Source organism: Sylvia atricapilla, chromosome Z, assembly GCF_009819655.1.
Source record: "Sylvia atricapilla isolate bSylAtr1 chromosome Z, bSylAtr1.pri, whole genome shotgun sequence".
Taxonomy (NCBI): domain Eukaryota; kingdom Metazoa; phylum Chordata; class Aves; order Passeriformes; family Sylviidae; genus Sylvia; species Sylvia atricapilla.
This window is the reverse complement of record NC_089174.1, coordinates 10,948,546-10,972,144: the sequence shown is the minus strand read 5'-3', so window position 1 is coordinate 10,972,144 and position 23,599 is coordinate 10,948,546. Positions and strand designations below refer to the sequence as shown.

Sequence of the window (23,599 nt, the reverse complement as noted above, 5' to 3'; positions counted from 1 at the left end):
ACATAATCACAGAATTATATTTTAGCTTTTGCAGAACTGTTTTGAACTGCAGATTGGTGTTGGTAGATGAATGGTTTATAGTGAAGCATTATGTTAAGAATTACAGCTTAGTTTCTACATTCAATAGATAAAAGTGGAAATGCATTTTCCAATAATCTATCCATCACTCACAATAGGATCTGCCATGCTAAAGATTTGGAAAAAGGCCACATAAACTCCGTGGAAAAGCAGCCAATCTGAAAAACAAAAGTGTCATTTTTAATGAGAAGACAGAGTCTAACCGCGACACTGTTGAGTTTTTCCATTTTTATGAATTCTTATCTTGCCATTAAAGAAGAAGTGCATTTGAGAAAGCAAATGAGGGCACTTGTACCCCACTAAGACCCAGGCTATTAACTGCCTCTTTTGATGATGTACAGCCTGACTCTGTTGGGAGTTTGACTGTGGATTTAAATGTTGAATTTAACTATGGTAAACATATTTTGGTGCAAAGCATGTATAATAACAATTTGCATTTACATAGCATCTTTTACTTAAGGATTTTGTGATGTCTAATTAATTAAATCTGTTTCCCCCTGCCCCAAATACCAGTGTGGTATGGATAATAACTACAATTTTAAATTGAGCAGCTATAGCAGGAGGATTAAGACAAGAGGGTTCTGGTGCCTTCGTGGTGGTCCTGATTGTGGCAGGCCTGGGGCTTGTTCTGCAAACATGCTGAGCAGCCTTGTCTTGTGCTCACCCTGGTCTGAAACACCCTGAAAAGAGAGGATGTCAAACCAGCTCCCCATTGGTGAGTGGAAAGTGCTCTGTGGGCTTCACACACAGCATCTTGTGCTGGTGTTTGTGTCCTGGGGATGCTCATGTCCTGGCACACATGCAGCTGTGCCACCCATTGCCATGGCACAGCTGTGGGGTTCAGATGCTCAGGGCTGGCTAGCAGCTTTTAGGGCACCAATGGCCAGTTCACCCCACAAGTAGCATTTCTCACTACCAGATAAATGCTGAAATCTGTTGTAGATCTCCAGTTTGGAAATAATAAAAATAATAATAATTTTAATAAAGGAAATAAAGGAAAGCATTCAAAATAGCTTAAATGCCTCCTTTACTGCTTTTCTCTTTTTTTGGCCCACAATAGTAGCAAAACATCTGAGATTTTCTGTACAAGCCACCAAAATGATATTTCCAGGTGAGTAGAGGGATGCGTTGGCATCTGTGCATCTGAACACCACAAAAATAAAGTCTAGTGGTAATCTGAGTCAGACTGCAGAAGTTGTTTCTATGACAAGGTAATTGTTTTTATGACAATGGTTGAAGACCTCTGAAAGATACGGAGAAATGTGTCCAACAACAATCAATGGAGCTGGCGAAGGATCTGGCAGACAAGGATCAGATTAGGTGCAGTGAGGGAGCTGAGGGGCTCATACTGGAGAAAAGGAGGCTCAGAGGGGATCTTCTGTACAACCCCTTGACAGGACAGTGGAGCCAGGTCAGAGTTGGGGTCTGCTCCCAGGGAACAAGACCAGGTCAAGAGGATATAGTCTCAAGATATGCTGGGGAAGATTTACAGCAGATATTGGGAAAATATCTACAGTGAAAGTACTGTTCAACCCTGGCACAGGCTGCCCAGGACAGTGGTGGAGTTGCCATCCCTGGAAAGATTTACAAGCCATGTGGATGTGGCACCTGGGGACATGGGCTACTGGTGGCATCAGAATTGCTGAAGAATGGCTGGACTCAGTGATCTTAGAGAGCTTTTCTGACCTAAACAATTCTACTATTCTGGCATTAATAATATGGGGCCTTAATTTCCTTAATAGGAGTTAATGATACCTGACCAGTTGGGAGATTATATATTTGCAGTGAATTGACTGTAAGTTATCACACCAGCAGTTTTGGAAAGTGAGTAGAGGAAATTGTAAAAGAAACAATTCTGGGTCTTTGTGAAGAGTCGGGCAGTGGAGGGCATGCCAGGAGGCCACTTGCTGTCTGCTGTGTGCTCACACCTTCCTGACATTCATTAGAAATGGGAGCACGATTTAATTTTTTTAATCTAGGAGAAATCTGGGAGAAATCTAGGTGAAACTTCAGAGGACTCAAGAAAGAAAAACTGCAAAGTGTAAAGTGTTTGAAGTCATATTTTAATAATACTGCTATGTATTTTTTGAGGAAAGTTCTTCCTTATATCCTCTATTCTTTGAAAGAGCTCTTCCTGTAGTTCTGTCCCTGAAAAACACTGTGTTAGCCAAGAATAGAGATTTTATAAGCCTAGGGTTTGCTTTGGGATTTTTGTTTGGTTGTTTTCTGTAGGGGTTTTTTTGTTGTTTTTATTTTTTTGTGTGTGTGGGTTTTGTTTGGTTGTTTGTTTGTTGTAATGAACCATTGTCTCTTCATGATTTCATGTTACATTAAGGCAAAAAATGTGTGAATCTTGGGTTTTGCATAATTTCTCTTAAAAACGTTGAACTGTGACAGAAAATATAAAAAAAAATGCAGTAGAAAAAAATAAATGTCACTGGCAATTCATCAAAATACAAGTTGCCTGGCTTAGAGCTGCCTGATGGAATTGGCACATCTACCAGCAGTGAGGAATATCACTTGTGGAAATCCCACAAGAATCAGTGGGGATGGGGACTGCCTGTGCTGCCACAGACTTGACACCTGGCTTGGGATTTTCACACAGATGTGGCGCAAAAGTAAATTCAGTAAAAAGAGTGAAAGGAGTGTTGGGATCCCTCTGGAGTTTTCCTTCTTTTCATTGTACATTCATTGCAACAATCTGAAATCCTTGAGCTCAGCTCTGTGGTGACATTATACCTTTTCTGAACATTAACTTCTGAAAAAGGCTCATGTATCAGCAGTATCCCTCTAAAGAGGGATATGTGGGTTTTCCCCTCCCTAGCTGGCTTTGTCTCTGGCAGTTGTGGGTGCAGACCTTGTGGTCTCTCCAGGTGTGAGCATCCTCCTGGGGGAAGATGGTCCTTGAGCACTGGGATTTAAAGTTTACAAGAGTATGCAGTGTGTGGAAGAGTGTGGCGGGGAGGCAGCAGGTGCTGCTACAGCGGCACTAATTGAAAGGGATTCATTGCTAAACAGAGGCCTTGTTTTTGCTCCTTCTATCCTTGTTAATGTCACTGTAACTATGGCATATATGGAAACAAACTATTCCCAGGCGTTGGTGTGGCCTTGAACAGGTCTGGTAGGTGTTCACACTGTACGAGAATTTTGTCCTGTGTTGTCTGACCTGTATGCTAACCAATAAAGGCAGTCCCAAATGCATCCAGGTCCAGCTTCACTCCCATGCTGATGTGGAGACAGCCAAGCTGTCTGGGATAGACACTGAATCAGGGCAAACTGTGAACCAGTCTTGCTGAGCCAGGTTGTTGCCCAGCCTAGCCTGGGTAACAGAGCTGCATCTGGCCTGAGTTCTCTGGAGAGCACTGCCCATCTGTCCCTGTGGGGCTGCACTGGGGATGGTCATCACAGGAGCAAGGGAACCCTGGCAGTAACAGGGACACATGCGACATACATCATACCTGGTGCACAAACATGGGGTACAGGGTTGCAGAGCACACTTCTGCTTTGTGTGTTTTTGTCTCAGCTGCTGAGGCCATACCAGGAGATGCTCCATGAATCCCCATGTCCTGCCCCAGAGCATCCCGATGGCTTTGTCCAATCTGGAGTGACCAGTGTTCATTCTGCAGTCAAATGTTTGACCAAAAGAAGTACAGACAGCTACTGTGGCCTCCCACTGTAAAGATGCACAAGGCTGCAGAAGTCACACTGGATCTTTTGGGGACACGCAGAGTTGGGATTATCATCTCATAGCCAGGCACACCTTGTCCATTGTATAAGGGTTCACTTAAAAGGTTTGGGGATGCACTGCTGCATCCTCACTACTCAGGAGACAGATTTTATCCATCTCTTGTGGGGTCTTCACGACCTTCAAGTCTTGATATCAGCTCAGGTTTTAATGACACTTGATCTTAAGTTCTTAATATACAACTAGGATATCGTTGGTACTGTGACATGGATAAAGCAGCTCTGTGGTGTTCTGTGTGATACTGCCTTCCTACCCTGACCAGCATGTGGTGGACAGGGATGCCTATCCCCTGTGTCTGACCCCTTAGAGAGATGGAAAGCCACTGCTCCTGTGCATCATGTCACCCAAGGGTTTGTAGACTACAGAGTTACTTCTGTGCTTTTCTCTGCAAGACTGCAGACCCTCAGCAAAATTCTTCCTTTCTGTAGTGGCTGCTCTGAGGTCTTCTGGCTGCAGCTGGCCATCTGGTGCAGCAGGGAGGTCCCTCCTGCTGGGTGGATACATAATGAATTGTAGCCCTCATGGGAATGCACTGTCATGGTTGTGGGCATGGTGCTCCACCAGTGCTAACTGCTGTCATCACCTTCATTCCGCTGTCCTCACTACATGGCATGAAAGGTTGTAGGCAGCAGGGATCAGCAGTAGCACCACAGGACTGGGAGAGGAGGGCAGTGAGTGTGACATTGTCCCAGCCTCTCCTCCCCGTGGGTCCATAAGGGTGGTAAGGAGCACCCATCGGCTTTGCTCAGCATCACACATACCCTGCAGAGAACAGAGTAGCTCTGCCCACATCATCAAAAGTGCTGTCCTGAATGTACTCCTTACTCTGACCTTTGTAATTATTCCTGCACAATCTTTCTTCATGTTTTCTTTTAATTATTTTCCCCTTTCTTCTCTCCCTCTCTTTTTTCTCCCCTAAAACTCCAGCACTCCTCTCTGGTGTATTGAGGATGTGAGTAAAATTGAAAGCTTGAACATCTCAAGTCTTTATGATGATGAATGACTTTCACTGCCAAACCTTTTATTGTCTGCGATTTGGAAAGAAGGGAAGCTGATTTATTGTGGCCAACTGTCATGCCATTTAATACAGTTATAAATCCTGACACCATGATGGCCACTGTTGGCCGGGGACTCCCTCTGGCCACTCTCCTGCCCTGCTTTTGTCCGTGGTCGCTGTCTTCAACTGAGAAGCAGGCAGGGGAAAATGTGAGCTGGGAGCTTCCACTTGAAGGGTAATGGCTGAGGATCAAGCAAGCCCCAAGTGTTTTACCCAGGCAGGCTGCACAGCCCCCAGCTCTTGGGATGGGTGCAGATGCCCCACGGCCCTGGGCATCACTGCAGCATCCCCCCATCATGGGGCCAGCACTCATGGGTTGCTTCAGTCCTGCTTGAATGTGGTAGAAGGGAAATATCACACGGGGCTTGGAGCAAGATCCCTTTCCACAATCTCTTCTGTTTTCTGGTCTGAATTCACTGAAGGATGCTTCGCATAAAGTAATCCACACATTTGTTATTTTTCAAACTACATGATGCATCAGCTGAGGTACATATCTCACTATGTTACGAGATGCTATCTACCCACTAGAAAGCTCAGAAAGAGGTGGGACTTGGAAATGTGAATTTGGTTCTGCTGATGGGGCAGATGAAAAATGCAATTTTGTCTCAAAGTGGTTTCAAATGAGATGTTTCAGGTTCCTTCAACTAAAGACAGTAAAACATTTCAAACTTGACAACTGAGAATATTTGATGGAAAATACTGAAACCCCCGTGTGTCAACATTTCTATAGCTTCACTGTTTACATCACAGAATCTGGGTAAAGTGCCTGATTTCAGCTTTTTATCTTATTCCAGGAATTAAAAAAGCATTACTTATATAGCAGAAAAATAGCATATAGGTTGTTGATTTGGACTTTGTTGAATCCTAATTAAGATGTAAAAATTGAGGGTGTAAATATTTCTCCTGTGAGGAGAAGAAAACCACTCATGACATTAGCAATGATGCTTGGATTGGAAGTGCCTCCATCTCATATTAATTCCAGATGCAGATCATAAATATTGATCTTTGTGAGAGTAAAAATTTCAGCATGGATTTAATGTCACTGCAAAACACACTGGTGAAAGCTGTTGGATTTTCTTTTCCTTTGTGCTTATGTAGCAAGCTGAATAACCAGTTGTCAATATACTCATGTCTTCCCGTTGCTGATGCACCAGCAGGCTGCTGGGTTGTGTTCACACCTGTCAGCATTGACAGGGCTCCCCTGCTTGGGCAGGTGTCTGTCTGCATGGGAGCAGGTAGGACAGTGAAGCTCTGGGTCTCCTGGCATCTGGCTGAACATTGGCAGCTCTTAGCATAGCAGTACTGCACTGAGCCTGGCTGGACACACCACGGCCCTGACCAGTGACATCATCTGCCAGAGCACTGTCAATCCTTGGATGCTGGCAAGGAGTGCAAGGGTCTGGCTTGGGACTAAGGGGATTCTCACTCAGGCAGGTTTGCATGGTGCATGGGCTTCTCCTTCTGTTCTCACTGCTCCCAAAAGCCCTCTGGATGTCACTGCTGTACTTTGCAGTGTGCCTGGAAAGCCATGGTCTCCCCACTTGCCTGGTTGCTTGGCTGGATCAGCTTACTTGCTTTCCCACACATGACTGGGAATCACAAAACTCGGGATCATCCCAGACCGCCAGGACATGGCAGGGACCCGGGCTCAGCAGCCTGAAGGATTGCATGGATTCCAGTACCCTCTCCAGGCCACCCTGTGTAGTTCTCAGACCTGGGGGCAATGTCACCCCAGGCTGGGAGGAAGAGGAGGTGGGCTGCCCTGCTCCTCCTGATATGACATAATATATTGTACCATATTGTATCATATCATATCAATATGCTTTGGAGTAACACCTGTACCAGTAGGGCCTTACACACCAGCAGTGTGTAAGGCTGTTCAGTTCATGTCACAGCACAGCATATTCCAGGTAGTGACAACCCCACTCATGGTGGATGGGGTATCAGGTCATCAACATTCTTAGATGCCCTTCATGAAGTGGCCCTGGTGGCAGCTGGTGGTTCAGGGGCCATCTCCATTTTTCCTCACACTGCATGGTATGAGCCCTCTGAGTTGTCTATGGACAGCAAAGTCTTTTAGCCAGGTCTATGGAATGAATCCTGAAGATCTGACCCCTGCTGAAGGAGGCCTTCCCTTGGGAATACTGTCTCTCTTCCCAGGACAGCTACTGGCCTGAGCCAAGGCTGTGGACCCCAATAATGTGCAGGACCACTCCTCAGGGCTGGCATATCTCTTTTCATAACTGTTAAATATTTGTTAAATGGGCTGAACATGTGGGTTGGAAAAAGTCTGGATTTCCATTTCTTTATGAGGCAGAGGTTGGAGACCAGCCACCTCTCCCCATACATATCCCTTAATTTTTGGGAGCATCCATGCCAACACAGTAAAATGCTAACAATGCTACTTTTCATACTACAGGTCCTACTGCTTGGTTTTTCCCTTGTAGCTCCAAGGAGTTGTCTGTAGTCCTGTTACAGTGAGAGGAGTACGTAGTTCTTGACAAACGGATGGTAGTTTCCTTCTAGTCTTCTTGATTGCAAAGAGAAGCTAGAAAACACCTTCTGGGCATTTGCAAAAATTCCAAACAGTGCAAAAGAAGAAAAGGGAAAATGTTTTATTTAAATATCTCATGATAACTCAGTCTCCCTCATGATTTTTGTGGGGTGTTTAGCATCTAGCTGTGCATTTATACGAACAGGGATCCCCCAGACCACAAACTTCTGAAGCTGCTGATTCTCTTGGTCATCCTACATCTTTCCAGCAACACAGTGATTACTGTGGAGACAGTCTCACCAAGCCTGCTGTGCTGCTCTTACTAGAAGTATTGCTGTGCTGCAGAAGGAAAACAACAATAAAGGGAATATGTTGCTTCTGCATGCGTTAAGAGCACTGATCAAACCACATGAGATCCCATTTCAGACATAATGTGCATTGGAGGGCAAAATTAGATTGAGGAGTAAATGGAGCCTAAAATTTCCATAGCTTTATTCGTCAGAAAGCTGTTTCATTGCGTGGTTTAATTCTCCTATTTCTTCCATTCATTGCATGTAGCATGCTGGCTAGAGTACGTTTTAGAAATAAGGCAACAAAAAAACTCTTCTTTAATTTGGCAGTGGTTGTGAGGTGTATAAGGCTGTTCAGACCTAAGATATGAGTTGATATGATATGCAAAAGCATGTTACTCAACAGCAGAAAAACAGCCAAACTAGCACTTTCTACATTTTAGCAGGAAGAGGTGTTTTATTTTGGAACTGCTATTTTATATTTTTGGGTTTGATTTTGGTTTCTTTTGCATTTATTTAATTCTGAACTCTTTAAAGTTGGTTTCATTATTTATATTTGAAAGTTTTATTTAATTGCTGCTTGTGAATTACACTGCATGATGAATAGCAATTGACCAAAAAAAATTTTGTAGGCTAAGACATGCTATGGTGGTAAGCCCATTATTTTTATGTGGGATTTATTTTCCCTCCCCTTTAAACATGTCAGTTTGACAGGAGGAGGCTAACTGGTCTTTCAGATAAGTAGACACATGGGGGGTTTTGCCTTTGTAGGCAACACTTGATGTCATTTTCAAACTAATGCAAATTGCTGAGGAGAGCACTTGGTGTGCAGTGAATCTCTTCTGAAACACTGAAAACTGCAGAGCAGTATAGTTGGCACCAGTCGTATGACCAGAGCAGGAGGACAACCCATGTGTGTCTCCATCCTGTCAACACACACCTTTGTGTATCCATGCTTCCAGTCTGCATTCCCTGCTCAATTTCTTTTCCAGAACCTCTGGAAAATCACTTGGCTTTTGTCAGGCTGCTTTAGCAGTTCCCACATCCTAATTGCCTGCAATTTTCACCCTTCCTGCCTTGTACTGGGAGCCGTGGAAATAAAAAAGGGAAGAGGAGCAATTTCAGGCAGTTTTCCAGTGAGGCTTTGACCAGACCTGAAACTCAGTTGAATACCTGCATCAGTTTCAGTGTTATGTAAGCAGAGTCTCATCTTTGAAATCTCAAACAACAGAAGATCCCATCCTGTCAGGGCCAGAATGAGCTGCCTTCCCCTGCTCTTGAAACTTGGTATCTGTGGAGGTGCTTCTCCTCCACACTGGTGGAGGGACTGACCCCTGGCCCAGGAGACACTGTGGTTTCCTCAAGCTTGGGCTGTTGGGTCCTTGTGCCCCTGTAGCCTTTTCTGTGGGGCACAGAAAGCCTTCTGCTGAGCACATGCAAGGTCCTTCCTTTTGGCTGTGGCAGGGTCCTGCAGATCCAGGAACTGTGAAAATAGTAAAGATTTTTACTTTGTTCAGGTCCATTTCATATTAAAAAATCCCAACAAAGCCAAACCTACAACAAACAGACAAACAAAATACCTCCTGAAGAGCTCCAGATCTGAAGAAAATTTCATAACAGAAAGTACTAAATCAGATAAAAAGCAGAGCAGTGTGCACATCTTGGTTATGTTTGTGACACCTTTTGTATCTGTCCTCAGTGTCTTAAATTTTACATAGCGAAGTAATTTTAAACTTGAAAATGAGATTTAACTTCTTTTTAAAAAGCAAAATCAAATGTTCTAGCACTTTCAGAACTTTTTCAATACACACCTATTAACTTCTTGCAGTTAAAATGCCCAAGTGAACAGCTCTCTGCTTGCATAAACTCCAGGTTTACACAATTCAAGTTCTTGGTGCATTTCTGTCTGTTAATAATAAAGGCTTCATCATTAAAGGTCTTGTCTGGCACTGGCACAAAGGCAAACATGACCTGATTTCTGTGGTCTGCCTCCTCCTCCTCATTGAGTGTCTGTTTGGCTCCTCCTTTGGGAGGGACTGTGCTCTTCAGTGAGGGAGGAGTTCCCAGGGTAGGCATGCAGGAGCTGTGCAAGGGACATGGCCTTGTGTGGGATTTGCAGGCTTTGCCAGGCAGACTCAGCCTCCTCCAAAGAACTCTCTTCTGCAGGTTGCCATTGCAGCTGCTGCAGGATGCTCCATGCTGCTTGTGACCTGCTGCTCCTCTGCTGTTCTCCAGCCAGGAGTGGGAGGGGAAGAACCCCAGAAAATTAATTTAATGGATCCAGACCACTACGTGTCCTCCCACAAGATCACGTCATCCTTGCTTGCACCTCCATGTGCCCTCCCTTCCTTTTGGCGTCCCCTTGATTGGTGAAGTGTCATAGATAAAGCTGTGGTGGTGTGCATATGTAATGTGGTTGGATCATCTTCATCATTCTGCCATGCATCCCCACACTTCCCCACATCCCTCCAAGCATGGAGCTATGAGCACCTGAGGCCCAGACTGTGCCTTGCCCTGCCTCAACCACTGGTTGGCCTGCTAGTCTCAGCTGGGCTCAATAAAGAGAAACTTTGCAAGGCCTGAGGATGTCATTTATCATGGGCCAGGGAAATGCTAAATTATGTTGATACATTTTAGTGTGTGGCTAGTTGTTGGTCACACAAGAATTAGGGTAAGAGTGAGTTCTTGCAAAGATGTTGTCTACCTGGGCTATTTTTCCCTATTTTCCACATAGATGTCCTCTCCAGTACATTGTGAGTGTGTGTTGAATGAAGGGGTCAACTTGTGGACATCTAACCTTGCATGTGTTACAGGAGGGACAAGAGAACCAGGTGGACTTTGAAGATCAAGGTGGATGATGGTGCAGCTCAGCTCAGATCTGCAGAAAAAACTTTCTCATCCTAGCAACCCTAAAAAGTATGTGACAAGCTGGAATATTGAGTTGTTTATAGGGTGCAAGAGCTCTGTGGCTGCACAGAAGAAGGAACAGGAGTTTTATGCAGCAGCACAAAACAGCTTATCCAGAGGAGATAGGACTGAGGACAGAGTACTCTGTAGCTCCAGGACTCTTTCTTAGAAATCACAGAGAAAGCATACTGGGGTATTCATCTCTACTTTCTCACTGCATTTTTTGCTCTGACAGAAAGTGTCACTCTTCCTTCCTTTCTGTTATGCCTGGCTTTATGCCCTGGCTCTCTTTTAAAAGTGCAATTGTGTCAGTGGAAAGAGTAGCAGAGACACCCGCTATGAAGGGCAGCTTTGGAGTCCTCTAAACATCTGCTGATGCTTTGCAGCTGAGGAGAAAAACAGACCCACATCTGCAGCCCCTGTTTCAGTGCAGTCTGCTTAATCTGAATTTTATGGCTCTGATAGCAGATTACAGTACCACTGTCATGAGCCCTTGCAGCCCCAGTCACAGTGGACACTGTGCATTTCAATACCTCCTCCACTAATCTTTCCCCCACTGCTCCCATTCCCTGGCTGCTAATTTCACGCAGGCACTTAAACATGATGGATAATTGTGTTCTGCTTATCAATGTTTAATTTAAGGGCTGTTCCATCTGACCTGAATGCCCTCTGCAAGAGCTGTGCCTCATTATTGATTTCATGGTCATACCTGTGACATTACCTGCTTTGTAGGAAGTAGACTTTGACATTCCTGTGAGGCTTTGGCAGCCAGAGCTAATTGTCAGAAGAATAATCGAGTCAGCAAAATCATTACAGGTGATCTGTATGTTACCACTGTTTTATCTGCCTCTAATTAGGTGCAGGAGAGGTAACTCATCACAGTAAGCATACCACACTGGTTTGATGTCCATAAATAGAGCAAGATGAGCACAGGAGGGGAGTTATTCATTAACAGCAGCGATTCAGTGTGTTGGAGTCCTGTGCTGGTGACATCTCCTTTCCCAGTGGAATGGCATGAAATGCTGTACTGCAGGCATCCATGGGATACAGAATCTTAGCAACTTTGGGGCAGGACTGAATGTTGGGGCATATATATCCTCGGTGGAAGGCAGTAATGACTGAGCTGCTGCTGTGGAGCTGTATTTTGTATGTGATAAAACCAGATAGCTTTTTTAGGACATGCTTTTCTCTTGTTTGGGTACACCACTGCCCCATGCTGCTGTCTGACACACTCTGGGTGATACGCACACATCCCAGGCAATGGGAGCAAGAGCAAATTGATAGAACTCATCAGGTCTCTTCCTGATAACAGTGTTGTGCATTTGACCAAAACATTTTCTTTGGGATAACAGTTGAAACAACCAGGTTAGCGTGATCAAGTTCTTCACTGGGCGAAGAAAAAGAGCTTTTATAAGTGAGAACTAGATTTTCCAGAATAAAAGTCAGTGTTGGTAACTAATTTCACTCCAGTAGGCTAGAAATTTGGGCTTGCTGCTCAGAGATGAAGTAGCACCCAGAAAGTATCGCTGCCAATTTCTTTTTTTTTATGGTGTTAAGCAAAGGCATCTCTTCCTGTAAGATACCACAGCTTCCTCATATCTGGGGTAGCAGGTGCCTAGTATGTGAGGATGGCTACCAAAGCCCTCCAAAGAGAGGGCAACATGTGCAGGCTCCTAGGGCCAGAAGTCCTCTGGGGTCCTGGCAGCAGAACAGCACCAGTGCAGGTTCCTTCCTCAGCCACCGATGTTTGCAGGCACTTGATAGGACCAGGAACATGACCACAGCAGGGCTGCCATCCTCCTCCCATCACAATGAGGAGTCTAAGAGACTATGCAAGGTTATTTTGAAGAGAGCACAGTCTAAAGCCAAGTTCATCCATCTGGGAGGCCTTTTGGAAGTTGTTTAACAATTCTGCTGGTGCCCTGCTGCAGCTGTTGTGTGGCATCCCTGCACAAAACCAGCATAAGGATTCCTTGCACACAGAGGCTACCAGGCAAGGAGCTGTAGAAGCCCAGACTGAATAGGATGGTGCTTGAAAGCACCTGCACAGCTCATTGCACAGCTCTGTGGGCTGGTGGGGCAGTGTCTCTTCATCTCCACTTTGCCTAGTGCAAACCTACATTTTTAAAAGTGGTTTTCTGGAAAGACATGAAGAGTCAGATGAGGTAGCAGCCTCTATGTGGATCTCTGGGGGAGGCTGTGCTGGTGGACAGGTCAGTGGGCGATCTGGTTTGGGCAGGGGTGCCTGAGGTAGAGCCTAGGGCAATGCTGGTCTCTTCTTTGTGGAGCACATTGGTGCTGGGTAGTACCTTGTGTAATTTCAGAAAGGGGTGTGGGCTACCTTGGGTGGCCATTTCAGATGGGCTGTTGTCTTGTAGTGATACCTGCAAAGGGAGTGGGAATGCAGGATGATTCATTGACACTGTCGGACTGGCTTTCTCAATATTGCTGACCTATTGGTGTTGAACCTCTGATTCTGGAGAGGTGGCATTACCCCATTAACCCAGAGGACTGCCTCATTCTTGACCATGATCCTGAGCCAGTGGCAATCACACACCTGCTGTGAGCATGGGGCAGGGGGCAAAGGCCTGGCTTCCCTCGGTGCACATGGTGCATCCCAGAGAGGAAAATCACCAGCTCTGCTGGTGGTTGTGAGACAGTGGCAAAGGGACTTTGTGAGCCCCCTTCCACCACCTGAACCCCCTACATTTTCTGATGTATCCTTTGGTGTAATTAATTACGTGTCCAGTGGGCTCATTTCTTTCATATTGTTACTGACAATCTGTTAGATAAAGGGAAAAAAATGCATTGGTGCCCTGTGGTATTGAAAGTGAAGGGTTTTCACACTGTCAGGGTAATGAATTCTGCACGGGTTTGAAGCACCTGAGCTTGGGGGAGTCCTTGTGTCATGTGTCTGGGAGTGACAACCCCCAGTGGTTAATTACTGCCATGGATGAGAGCTGAGCTGATAGCAAAATGAGATAATTTCATTAGTAGTTAAATTTGAAGTTAATTGGATTCACGTTTACACACAGTAGTATACAAAGGCACACTTGGAAATGCTCTTTACTGCCTTTTGATTTTTTTTTTAAAGAAGGTAGATGAATTGAGGAATGCTTCGGAACTGCTCCCTCTCTTTTTTTCACTGTGGTTTGGAGACAGGAGAGTCCTTTGCTGCTGCAGGCTGCTCTCTGCCCAGGCCATTTTGTCCTGCAACGGGGGCATTTGCTGATGCCCAAGCGCTGCTTGCCTCATCTGTTCAGGGATTGCTCCTAAGCTCTTCTATAGCTAGTGACAAAATTTATTTTATGGAAGAAAATTACTTGTTTACACTTTCTTTGCAAAATAATAATTTGCTTTCATTGTGAGCATTGCCAGCTGCTGGTGAATGGAGAGATGGACATTTATTTACTATCTTCTGTGTGCAGAGCCTTTAACATATACAGGGGTGTCTGTAGCAGATGTGTTTGCTCCACAGCAACAACACTGGCACTCTCCCTAAGACATTTCCCCTCTGGAAACCAGATGAGTGATGGGTCAGCACTACCTTGGAAGTGTTCACCAGGAACCTGAAGGAGCTTGGTGAAGCAGTCTGGAGGAGGTGATGGGATAAAGGAGATGCCAGGGTCCAGGCTGAATGGGCACTTGAGCTGCTGTGTGCTCCTCCTATCGTGGAAGTGTGCCAGTTTCAGGTCAGCTGATATCACTGAAGGTACTGATGCGGCTGGGGCTACCAGCCTCTCCATGGGGAGGCCACTGTAGGAAAGACTCAGAAAGATATTTTGGTACTTGCAACTTAAAATTGTTGGCAGAGGTTGTTAGAAAGAGATTGTTGGTTACCTTGGAAAATCCTGCTAGGTTCTGCTCTAGCTGAGTGTCTCTGTAAGCAGGAGCTGGCAGCTGAACTGCTCTGTGACAATACCAGCCCAGCAAAGCAAGGAGGCAGCTCTGCCACAGCTGCTTCTGTCCCATCTCTAACTTCAGGGGTCTAAAATAACCTTCAAAAAGCACATGACAAAGACATTCAGGAAAAAATATTTCTTGAAGGACATAGGTTCCTATGTCTGTGTGGCCCAGTGCTAAAATGTACATGTTCATTTCCTCTTGAGTGTTTGTGTGTATAAGTAAGGCAGGAACACTCTGAGCAGAGGCTGCTTCTTAACCTCTCTTTGTACTAGGTGGATTAATTTTTTCCTCTTAAATCAGTTGCTTTAGTGCAGTTGAAGCTTGCCAGCACTGGCGGAAAATTTCATAGACAATAGGATGCTCCAGTCTTTCTTTTGGTGAAAGCAAATTGAATGGAATTGACTGGATGAGGTTGGATTGCAGGACTGGCAGCTATGCCCTTGGTAACCTTTGGCCAGCCTCCTCAGCCTCCTCTCAGGCCCTGCCTGAGACATGGATGTGGGGACCCTAAAAGGGCATTTTGTTGACAGATGACAGAATATTTCATTTGGAAATGGGTTGTAGTGGAAACCAGTGCAGACCTGTGGAATAGATCATGAGTGCTGTTTTCTTTATTGACTGAGGAGCAGAGGTCCTAGTCATTATACTGTTGTTCGTGGTGGTTACATTGCTCAGTGCCCTTGACCCTTGATCCTAATCATTCTGGGTATGGCAGTGGCTTTGGAGAAAGTGAATAATTTGTAGTATTTCAAAATACTGAAGTAAATGTCAAGGTTTTATGATAGCTATGGAGAATGAAGAGTGGGATGTAGTCAGTGTGGGGCAGTTTGGGAGGGTGAGCTTGCCCACAGGTCAAGGCGCCTTTGGGACATGATGTGTTGGGCCATTCTGTAGTGACACTGTACAACCAAGGAAGAGAGGAGTCGTGATTTCCCTCCCTCCGGAGGGCTCCTAGATGGCAGTAGTCAGCCTGTGAAATGTTCGTCTGGATTAGGGACAGCTGTTAGCTGAGTCCCTGCTAGCACTGGGGGTGAACTTAGCTTCTAAGGCTGACTTTATGTAGACTGCAGATACTTTTGTATTCTCCAGACTGTAGAGGTGACATAAAGCATTTAATTTTGTGTGGGAGAGAAGGAAGCAGGGCAGAGATGAGGGGAGAACATTTTAATCTAAAATAACCATTTTCTGCCTGCATTGAATAATTAGAATTCATTATGCCCTTCCGTAAGGGATGTGACTTCTCCCTAGCACTGGAGAGCAAATTAATCAATTGTTTTGAACCTTAAATTCTTTTAGGATGTGAATGCACCATAAATATTCTGTAGGAAGGGCCTGAGAGGGACAGCTTGCATCCTGATTTGCAGACACTGAATGCAGAGGAAAGTGGGGCACGTGCTAAGAGATCACTGCAGCAGTGCTAGAGTTTTGGCATGCACCCCTTCATCTGAGGGTAGGACGAGACAGCCTTTGTGGCCGTGACTTAGAGATTGTGAGCCACAATTTTCAATTACTTGTGTACCTGTCTCTTGTCTCATCTGATGAAGTCTCATTTCTTTAAAGATATTTAAAAAGGAAGGTATAAAGATTTATTTTTAGATCAGTTAAAAATGAAATTGGGGCTCAAAACCTTTACCAAACAAAAAACTTTAAAAAAATTGGTTTGGGTTTTTCAAAAAATGTTCAGTTTCAATCTCTCCAAGCTCTAGAGACCTGAAAAAGTTCACTGTCTTAAAAATACTGCCTACAGAACACAAAGTGAAAAAATAGAATCTGTGCATTTTTTTCTTGTCAGTGGTGTTAAAATCAATGAAGTCACATAACTTTTGTTAATCCAACATGCTACCTTTTAAGGAAGGAACCTGATTTTTGCTAATGATGTGTTTTGGGCCAACAGAATCTTGGAGCTGACTGGTGCCAGAGTGGTCCCTGTCCTGTAGAGGAAGGGACAGGAAGAGTGGAAGGGCCAAGAGTCCCTTCCACTTCATGCAGCCCAGAGTCCCTTCCTCTTAACCGAGGTGCCTACTCAGCTTTACAGAGCTAAACTCTCATGCACTACCACTGCCTGTGAGCTATGGTTTAGATCTGATGGACCCCTCATTGTACCCTGGCCTTGGAGGAGCCTCTCAGCTGGCAGAGTCAAGGGGGTGGGTCTAAGGGGCAGGTCCACAAACTAAAGTGATGCCTGAGTAGTGTGTGTGATACTCACATTGGGAAGGAATTGCAGTGCCTACATCCAGCTGCTGACCATGGTGTTGCAGGGTCAATGCCACAGGGCACCAGTATGTGTCTTGAAAGCAACTTCTCCTTGGCTAAGTGTTCTGCCCAAGGATGCCATTGGAGCCCAAAAGACCATGAGTGGGCTCCAGGATTTCCTCTGGGATGAGGAATGGATCCTGCCTGGTGAGATCACAGGAGCAGCCTTTTTTTCTGGTGGGTCTCTTGCAGCCACAGCTGACAGAGGTTTACCCAAAATCCTACTGTGCCAGCCTGAAGGGATGTTGACAATTCCAGAGCCTTCACATTGGAGCAGGGTCCATGCATGACTGAGGAAATACTTCTGTAGCACTGTGTGAGCCATGTTGTCTGACCTCCTGTCTTTAGACTGCCAGCAGGAATGTCCTCAAAAGTGATAGGAGATGTCTGGGAGAGGGTGAAGGAAGAGAGGGTACCCCAGACCACTGGTCCAGGGGCAGAGAGAGATGGAAGACTTTCCACTGCCTGCTTTTGTGGGGTTATTTCCGTGGAAGTCCTGTGGATACTTGACTAAAACCCATGTTTCTGTGGCTAAGGAAAGAGCAGTGATTCAGGCTATGTCTGCAAATCTGACTCTTCTTCAGGCACTGTGACAAACTATATTTTAAACCACCTTTGTGTCTCAATGCCTTGTGTTTATTCCCTTTTGTTTGTTTGGGGTTTTTTTTACTGCTTTAACAAGAGATAAAACAAATGCCCTGCGTTGTATTTAGATCTCAAACAGTCTCAGTCTGTGCATGTGATTTTCTAGGGAGTTTTCTGGTGAATTGTCATTAAGATCTGTGTTATTTCCCATTTCACTGCTTTTGACTTTACAAATCTAAGCTTTGGAGGAATTTGGGAATAGGGGTAAGCAGTTGGAGTTCAGGCGGGTGTGTTCCTCTCCCTGCAGAGCTCTGCTCTTCACCTTCCGTCTCGCACTTCATTGGAGCTTTGTGGCAGCTTATAGAGAAAACAAAACTGTGCCTGCCCTCCCTGCCAGGCTGGAAATCCCATGCTGGTCCTCACAGAGCAGTGATGACAAATGCATGGCTGTGTTCTGGGTGCTTGGGGAGATGTAAAACCATGTCTGCTTGTCGCAATGCTCACATGGTGATTTGTTGGTTTGATTCCTCAGGTCGCGAGCTGGCAAGTACAACCCTCCCAGGATACCCTCCACATGTTCCTCCTGCCGGACAGGGCAGCTACTCCGCTCCAGCACTGACAGGAATGGTGCCTGGTGAGTCTTCAGAGTAAGGGGGAAAGAGAGTATAAAAGGAAAATAAATGGTGTTTCAGGAGAGAAACACTGTGTGCTGCCAATTTTCTGTGCTGTGGTAGAAGCCACAGTGTTGAAGGGTAGGTGTGGAGTGATCCTGAGTGAAGTAGGACCAGGTTACCCAGCAGAGGAGGCTGCATAACCTGCAGAGTGCCAAAGCAAAATGTTGGCACTGAAATGCTGAAGGAGCACCCAGCCTCTCTTCTCTGGAGCCTGGAGATTGCTCCATATTGGGCCGTGCCAGGCTCTACTCACCTGACTCAGCTTTTGCTCTAACTGACCTGGTTTCTCCCAAACACTGCTGCCTCAGCAGTGAGGTCATTGGCCCTGGGGACTGGACGTGTCTTGACCTCAGACTTCATTCATGCAAACCTGACTCATGGGGACACCAAGTTGTTCCCAGGACACTATACTTCTGTAATTTCCTTCCCATTTTGGAACCTCACAGTCAGAAATGCCAGGTGGTGTGAGCCAGCTGGTGGCTACTCCTTGCCTGTGTGGCAACACAAGCAGCTCTTGTGCAGGCAGAGCAAGTTCTGCAGGCATGTCACCACAGTGATGCCAGCCTTCAGCACTGTTGGCTGCAGATCCTCAGGCAATTCTGAGTAGGACAGAATTGTGCTGGGTGCTGGCAGAAAGGAGTGGTGGGGCCACAGCACTGGGGAGTTACCTGTTCTTTGGGAGCAGCTGCTAGGGTGGGTTGGCAGAGCTGCAGGATGTGGGGCTTAATGGTGCTCAGCCAGAGGAGGCGCAGTGTAGGTTCAGTGATGTAGAGTCATCTGAACTGATTTTCCCAGGTAATAGATTTTATTTTTAACTACATATAGGCTTGTGTGACCCATTATATTGAATAACTGCACTGTTCCTCTCACTGGTTCCTTTAATAACAACCTTCTGCTCCAGCTAGTGTGAAGGTCAGCTGCAATTCCTGTAGGTTCTCCGTCTCATTTAAGTGAGAATTTGCTAACTAGCATCCAAAATGCCTTCTCAATCCTTCTTTGACTCCTGTCCTTTGCAGGATGAGTTTTAGAGCCTTGCTAGGGTAAGCACCAGAGTCCCTGAGGGGCTGACAGCAAGGCAGGTGACAGACCCAGTCTGCTACCATTGGCACATCCCTGCTTGTTTCAAAATGACCAAATTGTCATGCCTGAGCACAGGCACATGTTTGTTGTGCCAGCACTCAGGAATTCATCTCACAACCTTGCCTCTGCCTTGTTCCAGTTTTTGGAGCCTTTGGTAGAAATGTGCTTCCTTGATAAGATTTTTAATCATTAGCCATGAATTTCTGCTTGTAATTAGGCAATTGTGTGAGTTAAGAGGTTAGAGACATGGGAGAAATGTATACATGATAACACATAAGCAGTGTTTTGTTGCATGCTTGTTGCTACTGCCATTGTCCCTGCTGATGTGAGTAAACCCATCCCTTACCAGGGTGGATGTTTGTCCCACACCTGCTGGGGTTTGTAGCTTGCCTATGGGTCACAGGAGACATTCACAATCCCTTGCATTTGCAAGATGCATGGATTCTGCTTCATATTCTGTCCTTATCTTTTCTCCAGCGCCCACCCTGCCACTGTTCATCCTGTGCACTTTTGCCTCCTTCCAGCCCCAGGTTCTTCCTTATCTCTCCCACAGGCAAGGAGGTACACAGGAACCTGTCTCTGCTGCATCTCCATGACTTGTTCAAACACATGCTCAAAATTTCACATTTCCTTTCTTTCCTGCAAAACAAGGAGCTTGCAGATCAGCAGTGAATTTCCATTTTTATGCGTCTTGTCTGCCATGGCAGAGAATAAACTATTCAAATGCTTTTCTCTGAAAGAACCAAACAAGCAAGCACATGCTTTGATTTCAGTCTGGAGCTTTAGGGACTGACAGCTGGCATTGCTCGAGGCTCTCATGAATGTGTTTCTTCTGCAGGCTGTTGTCCCTGCAAGCTTCTCCTGCCTTTCGGTGGCTGTCACCTGTAGAATTGACTGGAGGGGAGCTGTCTGAGCTGTGCTGAGGTGCCAGCACCCACAGTGCTCTGATGCCACAGGGCACAACTGAAATGCCACGGTGGGCACATATGGGGTAGGTAGGTGGGAAAACACCTGGCTGGGTGGTCAGGCTCAGAGGTGGTGCCTAGTGTCACACTCCAGGTGCATGTTGGTGCCATACACAGAGCTGCAGGGCATGGCTAGAGGTCTCTCTTGGTTCACAACTTCATCCACAACTAGAAGAGAGCCCAGCTTATCAGGTGTTCCGAGTATGCCAACCTGCATGATGCCAGCAGTAGGCTCCAGAGCAGGGCAATGATGTGGAGGCACACAGACAGGCTGGGGAGGAGCATGAAACCCAGTGAGGGCAAACCAAAAGTTGCTGCACCAGGAAAAGGACCACTTTGCAACAAAACGGGCTGAAGACTGTTTAGTTCCTGGAGGGCTCCAGAGATGAGACAGACTGAGAGCATCAGTCTGCCATCTGCACTGATCTTGAGAATGGTCAGCATCATCCTGGTTATGAGTTGGAGGGAAAAACTTATTCCCCCTCACTTATGGACTCACAATGGGAATAGTACTAGTGTGGGGCCCCTTAACACAAAGAAATAATTGGCAGAAGTCAAAACAAGCAAGATGCAACAGGGTATGATAAGTCTCCAAACTTTTCCCCCAAGAGATGGCCTCAGTGGTGCAACAGGTTGTTTAAGGGTTGTGCAGTCTCCATGCTTGAGGGTTTTCAAGGCCATGATGGATGAAGCCCTGAGTATTCTGCCCTGGCCTTATTGCTCATCCTGCACTGAGAAGGGTCTTGAGGCCCTCTGAAGACTTTTCTATCCTGAAATGACTGGTCTTTCCATGACTCAGTGTTTCAACTGAGGCACTGCTGGAAATGTGCTGCAGAAATTCGTGTGCTTCTGCCTGATACTGTGAGTAGGGATGGAGTCAGGAAGTTGTTAACAGAGGGAGATCAGGCCCCTCTTTGTAAAGGAGTGGTCCCAGCAGTCCACACAGACCCCAGTTGCCATTAAATGATTGAGCTCTCAATCCCACTTTGAGGCTGGAGAGAGCCCTATAGACATATTTTTTGTATAGGGAAGATCCTAATGTCTACACAGGGACTAGGAAAAATCACTTTCTACATTCCTCTTCCATCCTGTGACCATGGGCTCACCCGCAGCAGTCCAGTAGCACCTTCATCCAGCCTCTGGCTTGGTATCCTGTTTGCCTGTGCTCCATGTCTGACTCACCTTTTCCTCTGGGAGACTATTAATGGCAGGAGGAAGGCAAGCAGATCTGATAGAAGATTGGTGACTATTGGTAAATATTCCTGAACATTCTGGGAGCAGGCATCAACATAACTCTATCATGTGATGTGTTGTGGGATCCAAGGAGCAGCCATCAACCTCACCTGGGGAAGGGGACATAACAGTGCCTGGAGCAGCTTGCACAGAATGAACACTTCTCTTTAAACCTCATTGTCTGGTGGCTGATGCCTTGAAGCGTGGAAGTTTATATTCCTTGTAAATGTTCACTTTGTCTACTGCAGCTCTCTGTATATTTTCATTATCTGTTTAAGGCTTTAATCCATTGTTGGTTCCTACTAGATTCATGGCTTCGGCATCATCTCAGGGCATAGGATCCCACAGGTTACTGAGATGCTGTATGCAGAAATCATCCCAAATAATTTGGTACTGTTGTTACTATTTGTTCACACTTACTGTGCCCGTAAGGTGCTGTTGCTTTGAAAATGTGGAGCACTGTTTCTCCAGCAGCCTTTCCTTTTTGGGGGAAAATCTCTGGGGAAGAGCAGGCAGGAGCAAACTGCATCTTCTCCACCCTATCGTGTAGTCACAATGCAAAGCCCCATGCCACCTGGCTGTGCTTGCTCTGTTACAGAGATGTAGCCCCAGGTCTGTTTGCTTTTTTGGATAAAAATGATGTGTCTTCTGCTTACAGTTTCTGCCTCATCTACTCCTTTTACTGCCTCACACTTTGCTTTGGTAGCTCAGGAAAAGCAAAAGGCACATTGGGAAATGCAATATTTGCAGGGGTTTTGCTCTGTAGCCAGTGTGGAGGCCTCAGAGCCCTTTCCTGAAGAGAAGTGTTTGAATGGAAGTGCAGCTTCTGAAGCAGCTGTTTGCTGGTCACAGAAACCATACAATTGCCATATTTCCCTCACCTCTGGAAAGCTGGGCCTTCTCTCCCGTGCTATTCCTCCTCCTCCTTAACAGGCTCTACTGCCCTGCTGACTGGCATGGTGACAGGAATCAGTGCTGTTTGCCTGGAGTCTTTTCTTGATCTTTTTGTAGCTTCATAAACCACCAGCCTGTTTCCAGCCCTGGCTCAGGTCTCTCACAGATCACTACTTGTCTCTATGGGTCTGCTCCCAAGATGTATCTGAAGGTCAGTGTTTTCCCATGTGTGGGGCAGATGGTGGGCATCAGCAAGGGGACAGAGGGGAAACATGAAGAGTGGTGCAAGAGCTACAGTATGTGTGCCTGCTCCAAGCAACCCATCCCAGAAGCTGTCTCCCATCTGAGTCCTGACAGTGCTGGGGCAGAGGGACTTGCAGCAATTTCATTGCTGAGGCAGGGGTTTGGACAAACCACACCTGTGTCCACCAGCATGTGTGCCCTTGCCATCATGCTTATGATGCTGCAGCTGAGCTGGACACAGGTCATGTGCAAGTAGCCATGATAACTCACTTAAATCTTTATTCCAGTTCTTATGTTAGAAGTGCTGGGACAGCAGCCCCTGCTTCCCCTCTGTTTCTGTTCCCTCCCCCCATTCCTTCTTCCCATCTCCAGGCCTGAAGCTCCTGCTCTGTGAGCCCTTTTCCCCTCCCCAGGGCTGCTGTTCACCCCATCCCCTCCTCTCCTGGCAGGCTCTGCATGCTGGGTGACAGGAAAGGGTAGACTCTCCAGAATAGTGAAGCTGAGAATATAGTCATTAATAGGACTCTTGAAACCCAGATGTCCTTTCTGAACACCGGTAATTTGTTTTTAATGAAAAACCATGCAGTGACCCTGAACAAATGAATTTCCTTTATAAGAAGTCTATGTGCAATTACCCGACTAAAGGGACCTGAAAACACTGACATTCAAAACTGGGCTTTGAAAAGAAAGGCATAAAAAATAGCAATACTGTCATTAGCAATCTTTTATATAGGAGAAGGTGCTTGTTCTAGCATGTGAATCGTAAGGAGATGATGTTGCAAACAAAACATGTGGTTTTGAAATTCATTTTTTCATTATGGCTGGCAGGTATTGATGCTGAGCAGCAGTTAAGGTTGTGTGACTTCTTCCTGTTGGTTCTATTCCTCACACTGAGTCTGCAAGGGATAGCACCCTTCCTCAGTCCACTGGCACTCAGCCTGCAGCAAAGGGGTCAGGCAGCCAGAATGCCAGCCTTACGTCATGTAGGGGTTAGGAGGGACACATTTGGTTGAGTGGGACTACCAGGATCCAGTCTGTAGACACTGGTGGAATTTGGATCAACTGGCACACTGAAGACTTTATTCATAGATTTTGTTTGTTTGGTTGGTTTGGTTTGTTACTGTTTTTTGTTCTGCCTTTACCTTTGCCAAAGTTTTACAACAGCAGGTTATAATCTCATGACAAAATTTAGGAA

At 45.9% G+C, this 23,599-nt stretch overlaps 1 protein-coding gene across 1 annotated transcript in view; it reads left to right on the top strand.

The window, feature by feature from the left end:
• PAX5 (paired box 5) overlaps positions 1-23,599 on the top strand; it is an 81,113-nt gene that overhangs the window by 32,833 nt on the left and 24,681 nt on the right. Inside the window, exon 4 of the mRNA XM_066339294.1 lies at positions 17,848-17,949. Within this exon, the coding sequence (XP_066195391.1) occupies positions 17,848-17,949 (102 nt within the window). The remainder of the gene's footprint in view (positions 1-17,847; positions 17,950-23,599) is intronic.